This window comes from Perognathus longimembris, chromosome 2 (assembly GCF_023159225.1).
Source record: "Perognathus longimembris pacificus isolate PPM17 chromosome 2, ASM2315922v1, whole genome shotgun sequence".
Classification (NCBI taxonomy): Eukaryota; Metazoa; Chordata; class Mammalia; order Rodentia; family Heteromyidae; genus Perognathus; species Perognathus longimembris.
In genome coordinates this window covers 59,671,121-59,693,077 of record NC_063162.1, presented here as the reverse complement: position 1 = coordinate 59,693,077, position 21,957 = coordinate 59,671,121, and the positions used below count along the sequence as shown (strand labels likewise).

Sequence of the window (21,957 nt, the reverse complement as noted above, 5' to 3'; positions counted from 1 at the left end):
GAAACTAGACCAAATGAAGTTTCTGGATTCAAAGTGAACTGCTATGTCACCTTCTTTCCTAGAAAAGTTCAGTCTTATTCTAGGGAATATGTGGGAGGAAGTAACCACACTTTTAAGTTGTAGTTTAATTCAATGCACCATTTGACTGTACCAATACTATATGCCATCTCCTTAAGACTGGAATGAAGCTTTGATGAAACATGACTGTTTTCTCTGAGGTCACCTTAATTATCCATCAAGCAGAATGGCCTTAATTGTAGCTCTCCAAGTTTCCAGGAACTGCTCCTGCTATTGGCATTCACTTCAAGTGTTAGAAATATGGGCAAAATCACTACAGCAAGCTAAGACAGCTACCAAGGGTTTTACATACACTTCATACTTCCTTGTATACACAAGTACATGCTCAATTTCACATTACAGCAAGCAAAAGGCATATATTCTGTTCTCAAATGGCAACAAATTCCTTATGTGAATAGTATTAACATTTAAGTAAAGAAGGCTCTGTTTTTTTCAAATTTTTAGGATAAAACCTAGTAATACACACTTAACTCAGTGTGTTTCAACTTAATTATGTAAGAAATATATGGAACAAAAGAAAGCAAGAGTACTAGAAGAGTATTTCAAAGGAGAAGTGTGTGCTAACCGTTCTCCTTGTAGCCCATGCCTAGGATGACCTCAGGTGCTCTGTAGTAGCGAGTTACTACATAAGGTGTCATCATAAAACTTGTTCCTGCAGTCCTCGCCAGGCCAAAGTCAAGAATCTTCAAAGTGCAGTCTGATTTCACTACTATATTACTGGGCTTTAAGTCCTTCAAAAAATAAAAGGAAAAAAAAAGATTGCTAAGACACATACAATGATTTTGCAGTTTACAATGAGTTACCCTGGAGTTTAAAAACAAGTGAACCTAACTTTTCACTGTTCTATGATGTCACTACACAGATTTATCATAAATGGATAAACCTGAGAAGTCAGCTTTAAGCCATTTTAAAATTCTGAGGTCATATGGTTATTCTGGAAATGAAAAATGGCACAGCTGCTTTGGAAAACAGTTTGATGATTCCTTAACAAGTTAGCCATAAAATTACCCTAAGATGCAGCAGTTCCACCTCTGATGCACATACCCAGGAGAAATGAAAAACAGGTATCTGAACAAGGATGTGAGTGAATTTCATAGCAGCACAACCCTTAACAGCTGAAAGACAGAAATAACCCAAATGTCCATCAATGCCACAAATGTGGCACATAGAACACAAAAGAAAAGGAAGTATTGGTATATGCTATAACACAAAAAGATCTTAAAAACATGCTAAGTGACAGAAAACTGAAACGAAAGGTAATATATCATTATTTTACTGGCATGAAATCCAGAACAGGTAAATCCTTATATACAGAAAGCTGATCAGCATAATGGCGAGAGAAAGGAATAAGGAGTGATTGCCAAAGGGATATGGGTTTTCTTTCAGGGTGATAGTATGTTTAACATTTGACATACATTGTGATAGACTAAATGAGCTGAACTGTATACTTTAAAATGGTTCATTTTGCTATATGGATTTCAACTCAAGTAAATAAATAAGAAAATGGTGAGAGCATTTTCTACCAACCCGATGAATAATTCCAGCTGAGTGAAGGTGCTTGATTCCACACAGCATCTGATAGAGAAGGTAGGACATTCTTTCATGATCTAGTTCCATCTGAATCACTTGGCAAAGATTTGCATCCATGAGCTCCATTACTATGTAACTTCATGGGTAGAAAAAAATGACAACTAAAGTATACAGCAACAATCTTAAGAAAAATATGCTAACAAAATTTTATACTAAAAAAATTTTAATTACCATACTTACACATCTTGAAATTCTTCTAGAGATTTCTGTGGTGTGAAAACATTCAAAAGACCAATTATCTATGGTAAAGGCAAAGAGAAAAATTAGAAACTATTTCCTAATTCTTTATTTGGAAACTAGAAATATAAGCATAAAAATTTGCTATTAGTTTAAAATCTTTCAAATATTTATGTTGTAAGTTCAAATAAACTTATTTCATAAAGTTAGGCATATGCTAGGGATTAGGGAAAAGGAAGGACTAGAGGCCTGGAAGATCTTTAGGGTAGTGAAAATGGATGACAGTAGAAAAGAAGATATATGTAATCATGTATTTGTTCAAACCCATACAGTACACCATACCAAGTCAACTGAGGCTAAGGAATGTAGCTCTCTGCTAAAGTGCTTGTCTAGCATGCAACAGAACCTGGCTGGTTTTGATCCCCTGCACTTAGGTTTGGGGGAAGTAAACCTTTAAGGCGCAAACAATGGACTTTAGGTAATAATGATGTTTTAATGTAGGCCCATCAATTGTAACAAATAACATACTCTAGTAAGAGGCCACTGATTTGGGGGATGCTGTACAAGTGGAAGGGTGGGGATGTATGAAAAGTCTTTGTGCCTTCCTCTCAATTTTACTATGAATCTAAAATTGTTTTGAAAGTCTTAAAAATAAAGGACCTTACCTACAGAAGGGTTTCCCATAGTCTATTGTATTTATGAACATTTTATTAAGTACTACTATTACACAATTATCTACATATCTGTCAGGAAATCTGTCAGGAAATACCTCTACTAGTTTTATCCCATTTATTTCTACAAAATCACAGTCCTTTCCTTTCTGGTTCTAAATGATATTGCACTTTCCCAGTTTCCTTCGTTTCTAGTCAAATCCACTTGTCCACACAGGCATAAATAATACCCCTTTTCACTACCATCTTAATAAGAATTTTCTTTTCTCTGTCTACCCATTCCATGAAAGGTATTATCTATGTCATCATCTCCAAAACATCTCTATGCAGGTAATTCCCCAAAATGAACTCAAAACCTTTGCCTAGCTTCCAAGTTTCAGATATACACTGTCACTTACATGGGCATCATGACATTAAGACAGAACTTTCATTTCTAGGCATGCTCCTTACTTTCTTAGGCATGCTCTTACTTTTACAATAGAAGACTCAGAATCTCTGAGTATGTTTGTGTATCTGCTACAGGTCATTTACTTTTTAATTTTTTTTTCTTTTGAGATAAGTCAGCCTCTTTAACAAATGGTGCTAGGAAGACTGGCTACCCTACTAGCTGAAGACTGAAATTTGACATCCTTCATTTCTTCCCCTGTACAAAAATCAACTCCAAATGGACCAAAGAATTCAGTCAGACCTGGAACTTTAAGTCTACTATAGGAAAACACAGGGCAAATTCCGAAGTCTTCTCAATAGGATTCCAAACTTTCAGAAAACAAGAACAAGAATTGATAAATGGGACATCAAATTAAAAACTCTGCACAGGGCTGGGAATGTGGCTTAGTGGTAGAGTGCTTGCCTAGCATGCACAAAGCCCTGGGTTTGATTCCTCACAAACAGAAAAAAATCAGAAGTAGCGCTGTAGCTCAAGCCGTACAGTACTAGCCTTGAGCAAAAAGAAGCCAGGGACAATGCTCAGGTCCTGAGTTCAAACCCCAGGACTGGCAAAAAAAACCCACTCTGCACAGCAGAAACAAGAGACAACTCATGGAATGAGAGTAAATCTTTGCCAACTATTTAACAGATAAATGACTAATATCCAGAATTACAAAGAGTTAAAAATTGAACATAAAAAACAAATAAGAACAATTTGTTAATTAATAAAAAGAATAAATGGGCAAGTGACTTGGACAGGTCTCAGAAGAAGAAATACAAATGGCTAATCGACACATGAAAAAATGTTCAACATCTTAAGTCATAAAGTAAATTGAAGTTAAAACTATACTAAGACTCCATTTCACCAATCAGAATGATAACCATCAAGAAAACATAATAAATGCTGGCAAAGATGCAGGGAAAATGGAACTCTTATAAAATGTTACTGAAATGTAAACTAGTGTAAATCAGTATGGAAGTTCCTCAGAAACCAAACTAAGACCTATCATAAGATAGGCCCATTCTACTTTCGAGCATTATCCTAAAGAGTATAAATCAATACACAAGAAAGATACCTGAAAGTTGGGTGGAAACTCATGTGATAAGAGTACCAGTGAAGCAAGCAAGTCAAGCAAAGCAGAAGACCTGAGTTCAAATCCCAATACTATCCCCAGCCTGCAAACTCTACTAATCAACAGGGGATGGAGGAGGGGGAGAGCAGAGAGGGTTACTCTGGGCAAAATATAATATACACATGTCTAAAATACTATAGTATAACCTACTGGCGGCAATCAATACACACTGAAAATGAAAAAAAATGAATATTAGGAAAATAAAATAAGACTGACGGGAGACTGGAAGGGAGAAGGCTTAACAAAGAGTGCAGGAAGATGAACAAGATGGAAGTTATTTGCAAGAATGAAAATAGAACAATGAAACTTAATTAAAATTGTTTTAAGAAGGGGGAGTGGGATTGGACAGTGACAGAAGGGGTAAGGCTGAGTGGAATACATTGTATATATGTGTGGAAATGTCACAATAAAACAATAAAAACTAATGCATGCTAATAAAAACAAGCAACAAAGACAGCCACTTGCTTCCCCCCCTCCTGACCCCCACCATAGGAATAAAAGAAACTGTATCAATCATAGACTGGATGGTCCAGAAAAAAATATTAATTATGATTAGTTGGTGGTATAGGATTACTTGGGGAGAAGTAATAATTATCAGAAAGGAGTAAAAAGTCATTGATTCCTTCTGTGGACAAAAATCAACAAAAGCCAGTATCAATAGATGAGATATATTATTTGAAGAGTTTAGAAAAGATTTTGTGAATATGTCTTCAGTAATAACATTCATGTGAATAAGATACAGAATTAGAGATACTTTTGACAGCTTCACACATAATTTCTGTAGTATGCCCCCAAATTCCAGCTATTATGAATATACCCTGAGCAAAATTGAGAAGTAGACCCAATAAATGAAAAGCCAAAAGAAAAAAGTAATCTCTTATATTCTGAGAGTAATTAAATTTTACCTGTGAAATATAAAGAAAGCAAAGGTTGCAACTAGTTTTCTAAAACAAAAAAAAAAAGAAAAAATGATGGATGTGATATGACTTGCTAGCAGTTCTCTAAGAATTGTTAGACAATATGAGTGAAATGGTGACATGATTTCTAAACAGCATTTTAGTGTCTACAGTGAAGGTTCTTATCAGAGAACTTGATCAAATAAGCTAGGTAATTTACCAAATTAAAAAGCTAAGTAATCAGGCTAAGAAACTCAAAATTTCTCAAAGAAATATTCAACATTCTAAGCCACACTGAAAAGTCACCCTGAAAAGACACTCAAAGGAGTGTTTTGAGTAGCTCCTGCCAGAGTAGTGACCACGTGATACATGCTGCCCACAGTCTACCTCTAGCTAGTCACTTAGTCTTGGGAGGGAGGAGGAACCGGCCACCTCAACACAGGAGAAACTAAGGAAACACCGCTTCAGCCCCGCTGGTAAAACTGGGTCCGCAGGCGACAGGAAGCATGAGCGGCTCGACCTCAGAGTAACCAGGCCACAGCAGGCAGGAGAAATATGTCTTGCTCCCTGCTGTAACAAGAAAGGTATCCCCAGCCAGAGGTGTCTAGTCTAGTGCTCCATGAAACAGTCATTGATGCAACTGGCTCCTAGTTTATTTCCACTTGGCTTGGAATGATTATTCTATTAAAATCTTCATTAAAGTATGTGGGCTCTCTCTCTCGACTTCCCCTTGCTTGGGGGGGAAGGGGCTTGTCCGCCCCTTCCTGGGTGGTCCATTACCGCTCACGAGGGAGCGATGGCCACGGGTAGCCTGGGTGGCGTGTGGTCGCAGGGTGCCCCAAAGCCACCAAGAACAACATGGGCGCGTGGGTCCCTGGAGAAAACCTCTAGGGCTTCTGTTTATTCAAATGAGGAACCTCCCAGATATACTCCAAAGGCGGGCACAAGAGAGGGGCCCCTGATTAGTATGCTTAGTGTAAGTTTTAAAAAGTTTACCTAATCTCAAAGTAAAAGTTACATGTAAAATAAGGTTCATGTATAAATCTTATATTAGAAAATATAACAGAATGTTTTCTAATTCTCTTTAAATATTTTTTTAAAGGTTTCTGCTAGCAGATTCATATTCTCTGGTTGCTTAAGCTGGTAGCTCCTATCTGTAATCCTAGCTATTCAAGAGGCTGAGACTTGAGGATTGCAGTTTGAAGTCAGCCCAGGCAAGAAAGTCTGTGAGGCTCTTATCTCTATGAAGCACCAAAAAAGCTGGAAGTAGAGCTGTGGTTCAAGTGGTAGAGCATTAACCTTGAGCAAAAAAGCTCAGGGATAGTGTTCAGGTCCTGAGTTCAAGCCAACACACACAATCTCTCGTTCTTTTCAACATAAAGTCATCAGTGAGTATGGATCACCTAAGGAGATGGGTGGGGGTAAGGAATTTTGTATCCCACACACTAAGTTCCAGGGTCAAAGTAAAATGGGCACAACTTCGTCTCCCTGTTAAGTCTAGTTTTCTGAAATGCCAACTTTTTTTTTTTTGCCAGTCCTGGGGCTTGAACTCAGGGCCTGAGCACTGTCCCTGGCTTCTTTTTGCTCAAGGCTAGCACTCTGCCACTTGAGCCACAGTGCCACTTCTGGCCATTTTCTACATATGTGGTGCTGAGAAATCGAACCCAGGGCTTCACGTATATACAAGGCAAGCACTCTTGCCACTAGGCCATATTCCCAGCTGAACTGCCAGCTTTATAGGGAACAAAAAGCAAAAAAAAAATGAGTTCAAGCATGAAGTTCTTCTAACACACTTCTTTAAAACTCCCTTTATGAAGTACATGTTGGGAAGCTACACACTACATTTCAGAAGCCATTTTTCTTTTGATAGTACTTACCAAAGTTGAGGGACAAATGCACACTCTGGACGTGTACGCATGATACACATACACATACTCATATCTTTGAAATGCTTCAAACCAGAAAACCAATTGAAAGTCTCTAATACTTAAAAATATTACTTGTGTATCCATGAGTATATCTTCATTTCATTTCAGAAATCAAAACTATTCACTTACATTTTTGTGATTAACACATTTCATAAGAACTAACTCTCTGTAGGCCCGCTTAGCATGTGTTTGGTTCTGAAATGGCCGGCTTAGCTTCTTGATAGCAACATTTCTTTCAAGAATGGCATCATAAGCTGCACTGTAACAAGAAATTAAAAAACAACACAAGTAAGTCTGTAAGATGGAACTGATGAAATACTCATGCAGATATTTCATTTGTTTAAAGACAAATACAATTGTTCACTCACTGTTCTGTATTGCTCAACTTGTGTTCTCTATCCTTACAACTACTTCTTAAAATGCTAATGATTCACTCTGACAACTAAATGAGAAGAACAAAACCTCTGCTTATTCAATGCACGTCATTCAAGACCTCTCCAGTTTAGGTAGGTACTGAGTGTACCTGCGCACAGTGTCTGGGTCCCCTAGAGAGCTTAAAAGCTGCCCTCACCTACATCAAGGAGAGGGAGAATAAACTATGTGGTTCTGAGTATTACTCAAAATACTTATTAAAGAACTCTACTTCAATCCTTCTGGACACAGGAAAAAAATACTGTAATAGAAAGGTATATACAGAAGCATGCATACCAAGTTTTATTTTATAATTTAAAAATGTAACATTTTGTTTTGGAGGAGGAAATACAGAACTGGCGAGTTCTGGACATGACTTGAGGACAGCAGAGGATGCTTCATAAGGAGAGTGTACACAGACATCACATTCACCACTCTTGAGGTCTCTCTTTGTGCCCCAGGACAGTGAGCACATGGCACCTTTGGGATATGACAGATCAGAGAAGTGAAGTCCAGTAAATTAGTCAATTTTATACTTGAAAGACTCATCACTGCTTTAATATAGAGTCAACAATTAAGTAACTTGCCCAAAGTTAACTAAAACAAACTCTGAGATTAGAGACATACTGGGCTATCTAACATTAAGAGTCATTATAAAAGACTACTCCCGCTTATTACAATACTTGAAGGCCAGCCCTACACTGATTTATTTCCTCAACTGACTGAAAATTTGGATCTGCACTGTAGCTATCTCATCATATGAAATACAGTATAGAATGATATGGATTAAGATACTGACACTAATGGATTTCTATTGTTGTTGTTGTTTTTTTTTTGTCAGTCATGAGGCTTGAACTCAGGGCCTGGGTGTTAGTCCCTGAGCTCTTGTTGCTCAAGGTTAGCACTCTACTACTTTGAGCCACAGCACCACTTCCAGTTTTTGAATGGCTAATTGAAGATAACAGTCTCACAGGGACTTTCCTGCCTAGGATGGCTTTGACCCTAGATCTTCAGATCTCAACTTCCTGAGTAGCTATGATTACAGGTGTAAGCCACTGGCATCCAGATTTATAATGGATGTTTGAATACATTCTAAGTGTACCATAACTACTGCATATAAATGTGTGTGTGTGTATATAGCTCTTACCTTAAAATGTCATATTTAAAAAATAAAACTACATGCAAATTATTAGAAATTCTGACTGTTCATGTAAGAGGTTTTATTTGCAGTCATTAAATTCATTCCTATTAACATTTACCTCCTAAGTCAAAGGGATATTTCTAATTATGAAGGTTTACAAGTATCCCCAGGTGCTTATCAGAGCCTGTGTGTGTTCTTATACTGACTGAATTGAAAGAAGAGGCAGGATAAACTTACCCCATATACTTACACCTCAGCCCAGGCCCTGTGCCTGGTCTGTATTGTGAATGGGGAGACATAAAGTGGGGTAAAAAAAGTATCTGAGTAGATTCTACTATTTCATATCCAAGGAAACATTTGAAATTGTTCATGTATTTTTTTTTAATTAAGGAATGCCTCATGAATTTGCATGCCATGCAGGGGTTATGTTAGTCTTCTCCGTGTCATTCTGATTTTAGTATATATGCTATGCAAGTGAGCACCACTTACTACTAATGTGCAAAAATGAAAACACAGATGAAACTTCTGAGAACTCAGTCCAGACTCAGTTGACCTTATTATATATAGGTGGGTTCCACAACGAGCCTTTTAAAATTTTTCCCAAATTAAGTTCTTCGGTTCTGTTGTGTTGACAAAAATGAATTTTGACATTTTCACATTTAATATTTGCTTATTTCACAAAAATCTTTTGAGGAAATTAGATAATAATAAGTGAAAATTTGAAGACAGATAATTCAACACAGTTATTAGTAGCTGGTCAATAAATAGGACTTATGCTCCCTTCTAAAGCAATTTTTTGCCTTTTAATTCTGGTATAAAGATTTCAAATTGCACTTACCTGAGGATTAGTGAAGGAACAGAAGCATTAATATATTTTAAAATATCATTTAGTACTTTATGGATAACATAATCCTCACAACTCTGTGAATTAGGTGAGAAAGCAGGCTTTGAATTGTTAATCTGCTGAGTCACCAATCTAGTAATTTATAGACCCAGAGTCTGACCCAAGAGCTAGCTTTCAGAACCCTAGAATTGACTACACAGCATTTAACAATATTTTCTCTATTTTGTGGTTGGTTAAATGTAGTTGATTAAAATTATGGTTGAAGCTGGGTGCTGGTGGCTAGTGCCTGTAATCCTACTTAGGAGGCTGAGATCTGAAGATGGTGGTGGTGGTTCGAAGCCAGCTGAGGCAGGAAAGGCAGTGAGATTCTTTATCTCTAATTAACCACCAGGAAACCAGAAGTGGTGCTGTGGCTCAAAGTGGTAGAATGCTAGCTAGCCTTGAGCAAAAAAGCTCAGGGACAGCACTCAGGCCCTAAGTTCAAGCCCCATGACCAATAATCAACCAAAAATAAAATATGATTGACTAAATACAGCTTATAAAACGACTCCAACTTCTACAACTTTTGGTATTATAAACTGCCTCAAGAATGTAGAAAAGAAAACGAGCATGTTTTCATATATAAGTCTGCTTTACCTTAATCCATCATATTTGCTCTGATTTATTTTAATGCATGTATTATAGGTAGAACCCCCTTTGTTCTCAGAGGTTAAAAAAAAAAACCCTTAGTTTGGTAAGCATTTTTATTTTTTCAACATATGTACATATCCATAAATATATGTACACATGCATAAATATATGGCATTGTTTTGCACATTTTAAACTACAAATGTACAATAATGTCCATTTTGCTTTTACATTCAATTCTACAATTCTAACATGATCCTTGTTGGTAGAAAATGTTGCATAGTATGCCATTGTTAGATTATCTTATTTGCCTGTATTTAGACAATGCTCTTTCTAATTTTTGCTAGTGTTAATAGATGCTTCACATATGCAAGAGTTGTTCTTGAACCGGGCAGAAGTGCTGGGTCATAAACAGTCCAGATTTTTAAATGGATTTTCAAACAAATCTGGTTCCACAAGAGATAGCTTATTATGCTAACTTTGTGATTCTGAACCAGTAACAGACATATCCCAAGGAGAGTGTGTTGCTTTTTAGTTTATGAGAAATCATGCTGATCTATGAAGACTGAGCTTCTTATAGAAATTAGTTTGTAAATCAATTTAAAGAGACATATGAGTTTTAAAACACATACAGTGAAATGATATTAGCTGACTTCTCTAGTGTAAAATAGGATTTTTCAAGTTCCAGTTTCATTAAAGTATGAAAGTGATGATTAAGTGATGTTCTTACTAATTAGCTAAGGGAAGACAAGTACACACAGTAATTAACAATACCCACTTACTACTTCCTAATATAGACATCTGTCTCTAGATGACTTAAGACCAAGCAGTTAATTACAGTTTAAAAACTTACCATACTATTCCTTGAGCTCCGGAGCCTATGGGTTTCAAATTCTGGTATCGTTTCAGTACTGTGAATGTAGAATCTCCAATTTCTACACTATAAAAATTGTTGTCACGCTTGCTTCTGCTCATGATGGCAAGCACTTAATTTAATGGCTTCATCCAAAAGTTCACCCAGAGGCTGCAAAATGAGCAAAGTATAGGTTTAAAACGGTACTTAACCTATCTTGAAATTCAAGTCCTTATTCACTGTCCACTGATATTAATACAGACTGCTATGTTTCAAGCAAAGAGGTCCTTCATTAAAAAGAATATTAGGAATAAAACCACAAAGCCTTGAGTTATTAATATTTGGCACCCTTAAGTAAATGACTGGTGATTTCTTTTTAAAACACTTTAAATAGAATAAAGTTTCTCAAATCTGGAAATCTAATTGAAAGAGTAACCAGAAAAAGTAAATAGTTATCCTTAAACATGCCCTAAGGGGCTGGGGATATAGCCTAGTGGCAAGAGTGCTCGCCTCGTATACATGAGGTCCTGGGTTCAATTCCCCAGCACCACATATACAGAAAATGGCCAGAAGTGGCGCTGTGGCTCAAGTGGCAGAGTGCTAGCCTTGAGCAAAAAAGCCAGGGACAGTGCTCAGGCCCTGAGTCCAAGGCCCAGGACTGGCCAAAAAAAAAAAAATAATAATAATAAATAAAATAAGATAAAAAGGAAATAACCCTTTAAAAAAATGTCCTAAAAGTCATCTCCAAAGTTTAAAATGTAAACCAGTCCTTTTATGTATTTATTAAAGAGTACTGAAACCTGTTTGTGTGAGAAAGTGATAAACTTTCATTACAAAATAATGAAGTATCATTTGGTGTCAACTAGTAGGCCAGGCATTGCAGCTGCCTAATCAAAAAAGTTCTCTTGTTATGAAGGATGCACTGACTTCCCCAGCGACTTCTTAGTGGAATGCCTAGGCCCAGGTCACAATGGCTGAAAGGAGAGAAGCAAGGTAGAAGGCACAAAATCAAGGAAAGGAAGAGAGAGATGCATTTAGTATATGAGTGAACAAACAATGCTCTTCTAACATGTTCGGAATATCAAAGACAATCTCTAATTTCTCACCACAATTCTACCTATCAAAAGTCAAGGCAGTATTCTTTTACTCATCTGAGTAATGGACACTGACAAATCTACTTTCCTTCCACCCTTACTAGATGAAAGTAGTCTATTCTAAAATACATGTGGCAGGGCATGGTGGTGTACACCTATAGTCCTGGTACTTAGCCCAAGAGTTCGAGACCAGTGACACAGAACATCTAGTCTCAAACACAATGAAACAAACAAAATGCATGTAAGACTGGTCTAATTTAACATTCACCAACTCAATAAATCATAAATCCGGTTCAGTTTAAAGAACTGCTCTGTGTTTATGCGTGCACACACACACGTGCGTGCATGTGTCTGCACAGCAGGTCAGAAAGTATGGTAAGAGGGTGAACTCCAGTATAGTAAGATGGAAGGTGAAGAGCAAGAGATCCTTGGTATGAAGCGATTATCTAACTAAAGGAAGGAGCAAGAAACGAGACTACAGTAATCTAGGTGAAAGTGTTACCCATCAGTTGGCTGGGGTACTGTTAAGAGATACCTTGGGACTGCTGGGGTGTCATGTAGGAATCAGGATACTAACTCAAAAAGAATTTGACAAGGCAATGTTTACTTATGCAAAAGAGTTTGCCATCAGCCAAAAATCTGGCAAGTAAGCACACAGAGCAGGCGACCCTACCCCTCTAATTGAACTGTCTGAACTCAGGTTCACAATCTGTAATCGGATGTGGCTTAATTAATAGCATCAGGAAGTCTTAATTAACAGAAATGAAACATAACTAAAAGAGGAGTTCTTAATTAAAGTGTAGCAGGGTAGCAGGAACAGGATGTAACTAAAAATGCAATCAACAAGGGCCACGCCACCTGCCCAAAGTTGACTTTTCAGAAAAACAATTCTCACAAGACTGACAAATGGTACAATATTTTTCTCAAAGTCTTTTTGCTCTATTCAGAAATCCTAAGTAGACAAGCAGTAGTAGCTCTCCAAAGGTCGACACAGTAATTCGGTGGCCTTGGGAGCCAAAAATTTGGTGCAAATCCAAGATAAAGTAACCTATTATGCTTACTATGTCATTCAAACTAGGAGTAATTGCCCTTAAATGACAAAGGCTTATTGGGCTGGGCTAGTAGATTCGTAGGCTTATAGCTTTGAGTCGAGAAGTTGTTCCAGGCTCTAGATGTCCAGGATGGAAGCTTACTGCCTGGGCTTTGTCAGCATCCCAGCACTCCGCAGCTAGTGTAATCCTTACCTCTTAGGGGCTAGTGGCCTCGGTCGCAGCTAGTGTTCTAGCTGGCAATCCTTGAGTTGGGACCGCCAGCTCTTAAGACCACCTTGTGTATCAGAGCTGCTCCTGATCCTTGGGTATAAAGACTCCCAAACTGAGTTCTACAGCTCTAAGGCCTTGGGTATCAGGACCCTTGGTGCTTATGGTTTTGTTTCCTGGAATGATTCCTGTAACTCAGGCCTGCAGTTCTTCATTTTCAGCTTGTCATGGCTTTCTCTACCTTTTTTTTTTTTTTGACATCTCTGCCATCTCAATCCCTGCTATCACTGCTCCCAACAGCACTCTGAACCTCTTCAGCCATACTCCTGCCACTGCCAATGCCACTGCTGCTACCACTGCTGCTGCTGATGTTGCTGTTTCCTCTTTGTGTGATCAAGTCAGCCTCTCTGCTTGCAATAAAAAATCAAAAGCAGGCATAGGAAAGAGTTATACTGAGCCTCTTGGAATACCAGGTGAACAGCCTAGTATGCTATCTCCTGCCTGACTAGAAAAGTGAGCTGAACAGCCCAGTTATATAGCGAGGAGGAGAGAACTGCAGGAATGTTTTCATCAATGAGAGGCCTGCTTCGAGTGCTGCTTTCTAAGGCCAATAAATGGTATCTAGAGTGGTCCTGACTGAAGCATGTCTTCAACCATGGTTATAATGGTCTTCTACAGCTGCTGAGTGCCCTTAAAGAGACTGTAAAGTCCAAAATAGGCTACCATGAGGGAGAACTGGGTAAGTGCCAGTAAAGAGATCGCTTGGCAGACAGTTCCCTGCTTAGCACTGCCAGGCATAAGGGAAGAGTCTGTTAAACCGTTTTTTTTTTGTTTTTTTTCTTGACAGGTTTAATCATCCACAGAGAATATTTAAAAGGTATTTACAATAAAGACTTAACAAAAATTCAGCACAGAACTAAAAATTCTAATAGCATTTAACAGTACATAATAGCATTAACAATGTTTAACAGTGCTTAAGTCCTGCCCGCTGCCCGAGAGTTATGTGTCCCTCTGATTTGTCTCAAAAAAAAAGGATAGAATTAATCCTCATTAACTCTAATGGAGTAAAAAATAAATAAAAATTAAAGGAGTAAAAACAGTATAAACTACATAAATGGGAAGCCATTAAGAAATTAGCTTTTGATAAATTACACTTTCAAAGAAACTTCCAATGTCAGTAACTGGACAAGTGAGGTAATGTTCCAGGTGAGGCCTGGCTAACTCGACATCTCATAAACTGCCTAAGTAGACAAGCCACAGGAGCCATCATGGAATGCTCAGCTATGTTCATAGGATGGTTAATCAATTTCCTACCTTCAATGAATTCCATGTTGCTTACTATAGTATGGAATAAAGAAGAGATGTGGTAAGAGGAAAAGCAATGTTGGGTGTCAGGCCTTTCACTAAATTTATTCTGGAAATTGAATTCATCCATGGAATAGAGATTTGCAATAATAGTCCCTGTTACTTTCAAATATGATCAGAGGCTGAACACTGAGCTGATGCTGTTTTCTCCTGCTGGAAAGTTACACAAGCTTCATTCTACTCAAGCAGTCAAAGCACCTGCAGATTAGACTTCCTATGCCTACTAGGAGTAGTATTCCTCTCCTGAAGATTATGATCAAGAGCCAGAAGACACTCTGGGTGGTTCATTGGAATTTATTTACTATTACCAAAGTAGTTAACAAAAGGCTCTATTCAGTCTCCTAATTTGCTGGAAATCTAAGAAAAAGTTGAGTACCCACAGGGCATGTTTTTCTTTCTGTTAAAAGAATAACAGGGGCTGGGGATATGGCCTAGTGGCAAGAGTGCTTGCCTCGTATACATGAGGCCCTGGGTTCGATTCCTCAGCACCACATATACAGAAAATGGCCAGAAGGGGCGCTGTGGCTCAAGTGGCAGAGTGCTAGCCTTGAGCAAAAAGAAGCCAGGGACAGTGCTCAGGCCCTGAGTTTAAGGCCCAAGACTGGCAAAAAAAAAAAAAAAAAAAAAAAAGAATAACAAATATTTTTCTTTTTATTCTTAGAATACAATGGCCTAGAAACAGGAAAAGGACTCAAGAGTCCACATGAAGTCTGAATAAAGCCACACAGACAGCTAAATAGCCATAGTCACCATGACCCCTGAGGAGCAGCTCAGTAGTAGGAGATAGCTGCCCAAATCAAGTAGGATGCTTCAGTCAGTGGCGATCTCCCTTGGCAGAAACCACAGCTGTAATGTCTACTCAAGCACTATGGGCACATCAGGAAATAGGATTTGGCCATGTGAAGAGTTTGTGGCTAAGACAGAAAAGTTGAGTATCATGGGCCTGAGCTTAACTAAAGCTCTGATAGTCTAGACTGATATAGACTTCCCTGACAACACCATATGTAAGCAATGAATAATGAATGAGCTAATCAGACTTGGACAGAAGGGAGCTTTATAGGCAAACAACCAGCACAAAAAAAGGCTCTAAAAACTTAACCAACTTTATCCAGAAATGTGGCTCATGCCTATAATTTTACATCTTCAAGAGGTGGAGATAGGATCGCAGCTTGAAGCCATGAGTAAAAAGCTCACTATCTTACCTGAAAAATAACCGTAAGGTGGACTGTATTACACAAGTGGCAGAAAGTACACTTGCCTAGAGATGCAAGGGCCCAAGGTCAAACCCCAGTACCAGGAAAAACAACGTTAACCAAACAGTTTGATGAGTAGTGATAAATGCATATAACTATGTAATCAACCACCATCAAAATCATGATACAGAATATTTTCTATCACCTCAAAATGTTCTCTATATTGTCTATTTCTGCCTGATTCCTTTGCTCCTGCCACCACAGTACTGCTTAGAATGCTTCCTCTTCCATTCTCTGCTCCTTTCCTTTCTTCTTTTAAGACACAGTCTTGCTTTGTACCTCTGCCTGCCCTTTAACTCAATATGTAACCCAGGCTGGCCTTGAACTTTTTTAGCCTTCTGCACCAGCCTACTAAGTGCTGTGGTTATAAGCATGTCCCTCCACATCCAGTCCTAATGTTTTTGTGAGTCACTTTTATTGTACTCCTTTTTATTACTAGGTAGCATTCTATTGTGTGATGTACAACTTGGAAATTTACATTGTTTCCGGTTTACAATTATTATACATTATGCTAGTAGATTTATGTTTTAATGTCTTAATTCAACATAGTCAAGTTAGTTAAGACTGTACTGGGCAAGATAGTCTGTGATATTCTCTCATCTTTAATTAACCACCAAAAAGCTAGAAATGGAGCTATGGCTCCAGTGGTAGAATGCCAGCCTTGAGCAAAAAAGCTAAGGGACAGCACCTAGACCCTGAGTTCAAACTTCAGTACTAACATCAAGAAGAATATAGGGCTAGGAATGTGGCTTAGTGGTAGAGTGCTTGCCTAGCACACATGAAGCCCTGGGTTCTATTCCTCAGTACCACATAAACAGAAAAGGCTGGAAGTGGCATTGTGATTCAAGTGATAGAGTGCTAGTCTTGAGCAAAAGAAGCTCAGAGACAGTGCCCAAGCCCGAGTACAAGCTCTAGGACTAGTAAAAAGGAGGAGGAGAAGGAGGGCAAGAATGTCTGGATTGGGATGCTCAACCTATGTAACAAAATTTGAGTTTCTGATTCATGAATGTGACACTTGGCTCATTTATTTGGTTTTCCTTTACATTTTCTCAGCAGTGTTGTTTTAACTTCCAATATAAAGGCCTTGTAAAATTCCGTTCAACTTTTCTGTAAGTACTTTTAATTACATGTCGGTAAGCATTTTTACTTTAACAAAGCACCCAGGATCTAACCTCTGAGGAGCAGAAGCTCTTGCTACTGCCAGTCACTTGAGAGCCCACTTCCTGGGCCTGGGACATGTACCTAAATAGTAATTATAGTAGGCCTAAGGGTCTCACTATCCAGGGCTCTACAAGAGCTGTGACAATAGAGGGCACTACCTTTTATTGTCTGCTGTCACCCACCATCCTGCTCACTAAGGATTACAAATGCCGGCTAAGGTCTCAAAGTAAACTGGAAGAGCTTCTCTTTGCCATAGCCATGGCTACCTATCCAAGTAGAGCAGAACTCAGCCAGCTGATGGGTAACATAAAGGAAAAGTCATTGCATCTTCTTTTACATAACCCTATTTGTGCCAATTAAGTTTATATAACAACTTGCTTTAGATATTCCGAGAAATGTGGTTGTTTCTATAAAAACAAGTTGATACATCTGATGTCTCCCATTATGTGGTGAGCCTCACCCAGGGAGCAGAAAGACACAACAGAACAAAACAAAGGCTGGCCTTCCTGAGAGTAAGAGGGAACTCCTCCAGCCAAACTACCTTGAACCTGGATACTGGTCTTTCCAAGCATCTAGATGCAAAAGGAAACTTCAGCTTTTCCTGGGTCTCAAGGCTACTGGGATTTGGGGATTAGAACTCACTATCAGCTCTCTTGGCTTAGAGCTTGCCACCAACTTTTATCTGGGGACTTGTCAGGCTCTAAAACTGTGTAAGCCAATTCTTTAATACAAACCTTTCTAGGACTCCTCACATATGCCTTATATGATGAGCCTATCTATAATGTGCCCTTCATCATCCTCTCCTTTGATCTGCTTGTTTCTCATAACATTTGGCACTACTGACATTTACTTACATACTTACTATTTACCCCACTCAAAGGTAAGTTCCATAAAAGCACATTCTGTTCTGTTCATGAATAAGTCATCAAAGTCTCAAATAGTACCTGCAAATTCAAATGGATATGAATGACTAACAAATGAGCAAATATGAATTCTCTGTCATTCTCCAGCCTAGAAGTAATTCACAGGACAGGGAGCATGGGAGTCCTTTCATCTCCATGACCACTGCTTGTTTATGTAGACCACTTCATATACCATACCCAGGGGCCTGAGGCCTGCTGGGCTACTCACTTATGGCCAAGGTTGCAGAAACACATGCTGCAGGACCCATTCCAGCTAATGAACAGCTTCATTAGAAGATAGATAATAACCTTCAAAATGTCAGCTCTGCATATACTGGGCACTATGAGGTCAGGCCTAACTAATGAAGTCTGACAACGTTCTGAACATACAGACAACTTCTTCACCTCATTCCTAACCCAGGTCACTATTTCATTAACATCACTCCCGGGGAGTCCTCAATTGACCTGTGGGTCCCATCTCAGCCACCACTATGTAAATGCATCCATTCCAGTTCCAATGTTTTTCAAAGCTTTTTCAATTTCCTGCACAGGGTACATTCTAGGATAACTTCTCCTTTCTCAAGACTTGAGAAATGGCTGACTAGATCTTGGCATCTATGGTTCTTCCTCTACAATATGGCAGTACAGCCATGTAAAGCCACTCCTGGTCCACCACACTAAAAGACCCAGAGTGAGACTCCTTGAGTATGTTTCAGTCACCATGATCACCAGGAAAGCAAAACCTTAGTCCTATCCCCTGAGAAATGAGGAAAACAGAAACCAAATTAAGACCACCACAATTGTACTCCTACTCTAAGCCACGGCATATGAAAAGTATGGTACTTTATTATCTCACAATTGAAATTATACATGGAATACAGGTAAGTGTAAGTTCTTGTGAATCTTATCTGCAATAAACCACATACACACACACACGCGTGCGCAAGCGTGCGCGCCGTGTCAGGAGTGAAGCTGTGGCTCAAGTAGCTAAGTAGCAGAGCACTAGCTTTGGGCAAAAAAGTTAAGGGATAATGCCTGAGGCCGAATTCAAGCCCTAGGACTGACACCACCACCCCCAGAACTCCAAAACCCACCACCAAGGGGAACGAGCTAAGGGCTACGGTTTCTAGTTATTTCTCTGTTTTCTGTGAAATGAACTCCAAACCATGCACTGGAGCCACCTGAGCCACACTCTGGTTCTCTTGCTTTGGGCTTGTTTTGCAGAACAGAAGCCTGCCTCTGCCACTGCTGCCACCCATCCTTTTCCCCCTCAGCAGCTGGGCCTGCAAGGATTCACTAGCACACCTGCCTTTATTTAGTTTTCGAAATAACTTTTGGCCCATGTTGGCTTCAAAAACTTTTGACTCCAAAGCTCTTTGAGAATCAGGACTTGAGAAAGAGGAGAGGCAGATTTTAAGTAATAAAATACGGATGTGATGATATTACCCTAACACTTAAGTAAGCTGGTATCCAAGATTCTAAAATTACCTTGTACTTAAAATGCAAAAATCTCAAAATATCAGCTGGTTTAGGTTGCTCAACTTTATCTAGATTATTAATGTTAGTTGTTTAAAAGAGCAATGCAATGTTTAAAATAACATTTAAAACTAAAGAAAAACAGGTAACCCAATGTGCAAGAATATACTTATTCTCAAGGTACCCAAAAGATATTTATAATATTAAATGTATGAATAAATTCATATTTCTATAAGATATATACAAATTATAAACACAAGTAAGTACGCTTAACTTTATTTTTATTTCCTTTTTGCAAAGGCTGGGGGAATCAAACCCAGAGCCTCGTGCATGTGTAGGCAAGTGCCCTTACTATTGAGCTACACCCTATGTTGACTTGTGCTAATATTACTTTGCCTATTTGACCTACTAGGCCAGGAGTTCCTCTTCAGCTGGCAAGTGAACTGGGTAGACCTAAGATGACTACTTCTAACTTCATTGTAACCTCATCTGCATACTGAATGCCCACCAAGTGCCATGACAGTTGACAATTGCCATAGATGACAAGAAGGAAAGACCCATAAACGAATAACAAGAATTGGAAAGTTCCAATTCTTGGAAAATCTCTGCTTTTTCCCAAGAAAATACATGATTATTTCTGCCCTGTCTTAGCTTCTCTCTCCCCACTCATTCTTTTTTTTTTTTTTTTGGCCAGTCCTGGGCCTTGGACTCAGGGCCTGAGCACTGTCCCTGGCTTCTTCCCGCTCAAGGCTAGCACTCTGCCACTTGAGCCACAGCGCCGCTTCTGGCCGTTTTCTGTATATGTGGTGCTGGGGAATCGAACCTAGGGCCTCGTGTATCCGAGGCAGGCACTCTTGCCACTAGGCTATATCCCCAGCCCCTCCCCACTCATTCTTGGCCCCTCTATCTATGACCTGTACTTTTGAGCGCATCTCCCACTTCTATTCTTGGCTAAGACTGAAGGTCTCCTTCGCTGCTGGATCAAGCTCCTCCTATTACTGGTTCCACTATTCCAAGAGGGAGAAAAGACCAGCATGGGGTCAAAATTGGCACACCCAGAGAACACCTAACTTTCGGGTTAAATCTTCACCTACCAAAAAAATTAGTCCCACAAAAGAACTCATTTCTGGATATAAATCCAAATGCCTGAAATTTCTAATAATTTTTGCCAACTACTTTGCTAGTAAGATTCTTGGGGCTCCTCAGAAAATGTTGAATATATTCAACTACCACCAGAAACACTTCTTAAAACCTAAACTGCAAATTAACATCAGCAAATGAGAAGTGTCCCAGATGCGTCTTACAGAAACTTTTATTCATATTAGCTAATTTCATATGTAATTACTATTAGTTTATCTTGCCACCAATGTAATTATGACATTTTTTAATAAGTGCTACATGGGCGTTACAAGAAAATGACTCTGTGACAAACAGCTTTCTATAGTTATGTACCTGTCCCTAAGCAACTCCCCCCAATTACTCAATTTTAGAGTAAATGATATCATTTTACAAACTATAAAAGCTATCCAAAATGGGTGGGTGGGGGGTCAGCATTTTCATTTGATTGCCATAACCAGATGTGACAAAGCTAAGTTGAAAACTGGCAAGATTAGGACAAATTTTAATGTCCACCTACAAACCTACTAATCATTCAACAATACCAGTTTATGCTCTATCTCATTTTCAAGTTGATTTTTACAGTAAAGTCTTTGGCCATAAACATCTTTTTTCATTACCCAGAAGTCCAGAGGCTAAAATCACAGATCTTTTTCCTATATAAATCTGTAGCAGATATGAAGTTATTTCTCACTTATCCTCTTCCCACTGAAGAGATTTAAAACTTTCTGGAGTTCAGTAACTACCCATGAAAAAAAAGCTTATGAAATTATTTCAAGACAATTTAAACAGAGCATGGGTGCTCAACAGAAATGATAAGGTGGTTTTGGCCTTCTAAGTTTTGGTTTTTCACAAATCTCAACAGTATTAAACATAAGTAAGTGCATTTATAAAATACATCTTGTCTAGCCCCCACTTTGTGGCATATAACCTACAAAATCCTTGGAACCTCCAAAAGGGTAACAGTCTTTTTGTGTGCGAATGAGCTGGCTCACAAGTAGGGCTCCTAGACAACCTCTGGATGAGACACCAATCAATGCTGGAACTTCCAATGTTACTCCCACCTCATGGAGGATAGAGAGAGGGCCTTCAGGTCACATTAAGAAAAAGTCAGGGCTTTAATCAATCATATTTAGCTAATAAAGTTTACATAAAAATCCAGAAGGATTGAGTTAGAGAGGTTTCAGTTTAGCTAACACTACCCAGAAAACAGTGCTCTAGAGGAAAGTGCTACACCCCTGTTCACTGTCCTGTACATCTCTTCCATGTAATTGCACATCTGTATATTTTTGGTAAATGTTATTTTACTTATTTGCTCAGGTAGCTAGAATTAAAGATGAAGTGCTCATTCTCAAAACGTGCTTACTATTTTAAACACGTGTCTTTATTGACTATAGATATCCATAGGGTAAAAAATGTGATACTTTGATACTATATGCATACAAGCACACCCATACCCACACCCAGAGAGAAATAGTTCTATACAGCTAATTAAAAGAACTATCAATGTACCCAAGTGTATACACATCTTTTGTGGTAAAAATATTTAAAGCCTG

At 38.7% G+C, this 21,957-nt stretch overlaps 1 protein-coding gene and 2 pseudogenes across 7 annotated transcripts in view; 1 reads left to right on the top strand and 2 right to left on the bottom strand.

Moving 5' to 3' along the window:
• Mapk8 (mitogen-activated protein kinase 8) overlaps window positions 1-21,957 on the bottom strand; it is a 70,427-nt gene that overhangs the window by 18,222 nt on the left and 30,248 nt on the right. For 5 of the 7 annotated variants that reach the window (XM_048339211.1, XM_048339212.1, XM_048339215.1 and 2 more), the window contains 5 exons: window positions 10,776-10,946; window positions 7,029-7,158; window positions 1,849-1,907; window positions 1,606-1,744; window positions 644-809 (listed from right to left, as the gene is read on the bottom strand). In XM_048339211.1, coding sequence (XP_048195168.1) covers window positions 644-809; window positions 1,606-1,744; window positions 1,849-1,907; window positions 7,029-7,158; window positions 10,776-10,897 — 616 coding nt within the window. In that variant the 5' untranslated portion in view covers window positions 10,898-10,946. Of the gene's footprint in view, window positions 1-643; window positions 810-1,605; window positions 1,745-1,839; window positions 1,908-7,028; window positions 7,159-10,775; window positions 10,947-15,695; window positions 15,783-21,957 lie in introns of those variants that run through there. The other 2 variants (XM_048339214.1, XM_048339217.1) reach the window with 2 other exon arrangements.
• LOC125347439 lies at window positions 8,613-8,752 on the top strand (annotated as a pseudogene).
• LOC125347415 lies at window positions 8,833-8,933 on the bottom strand (annotated as a pseudogene).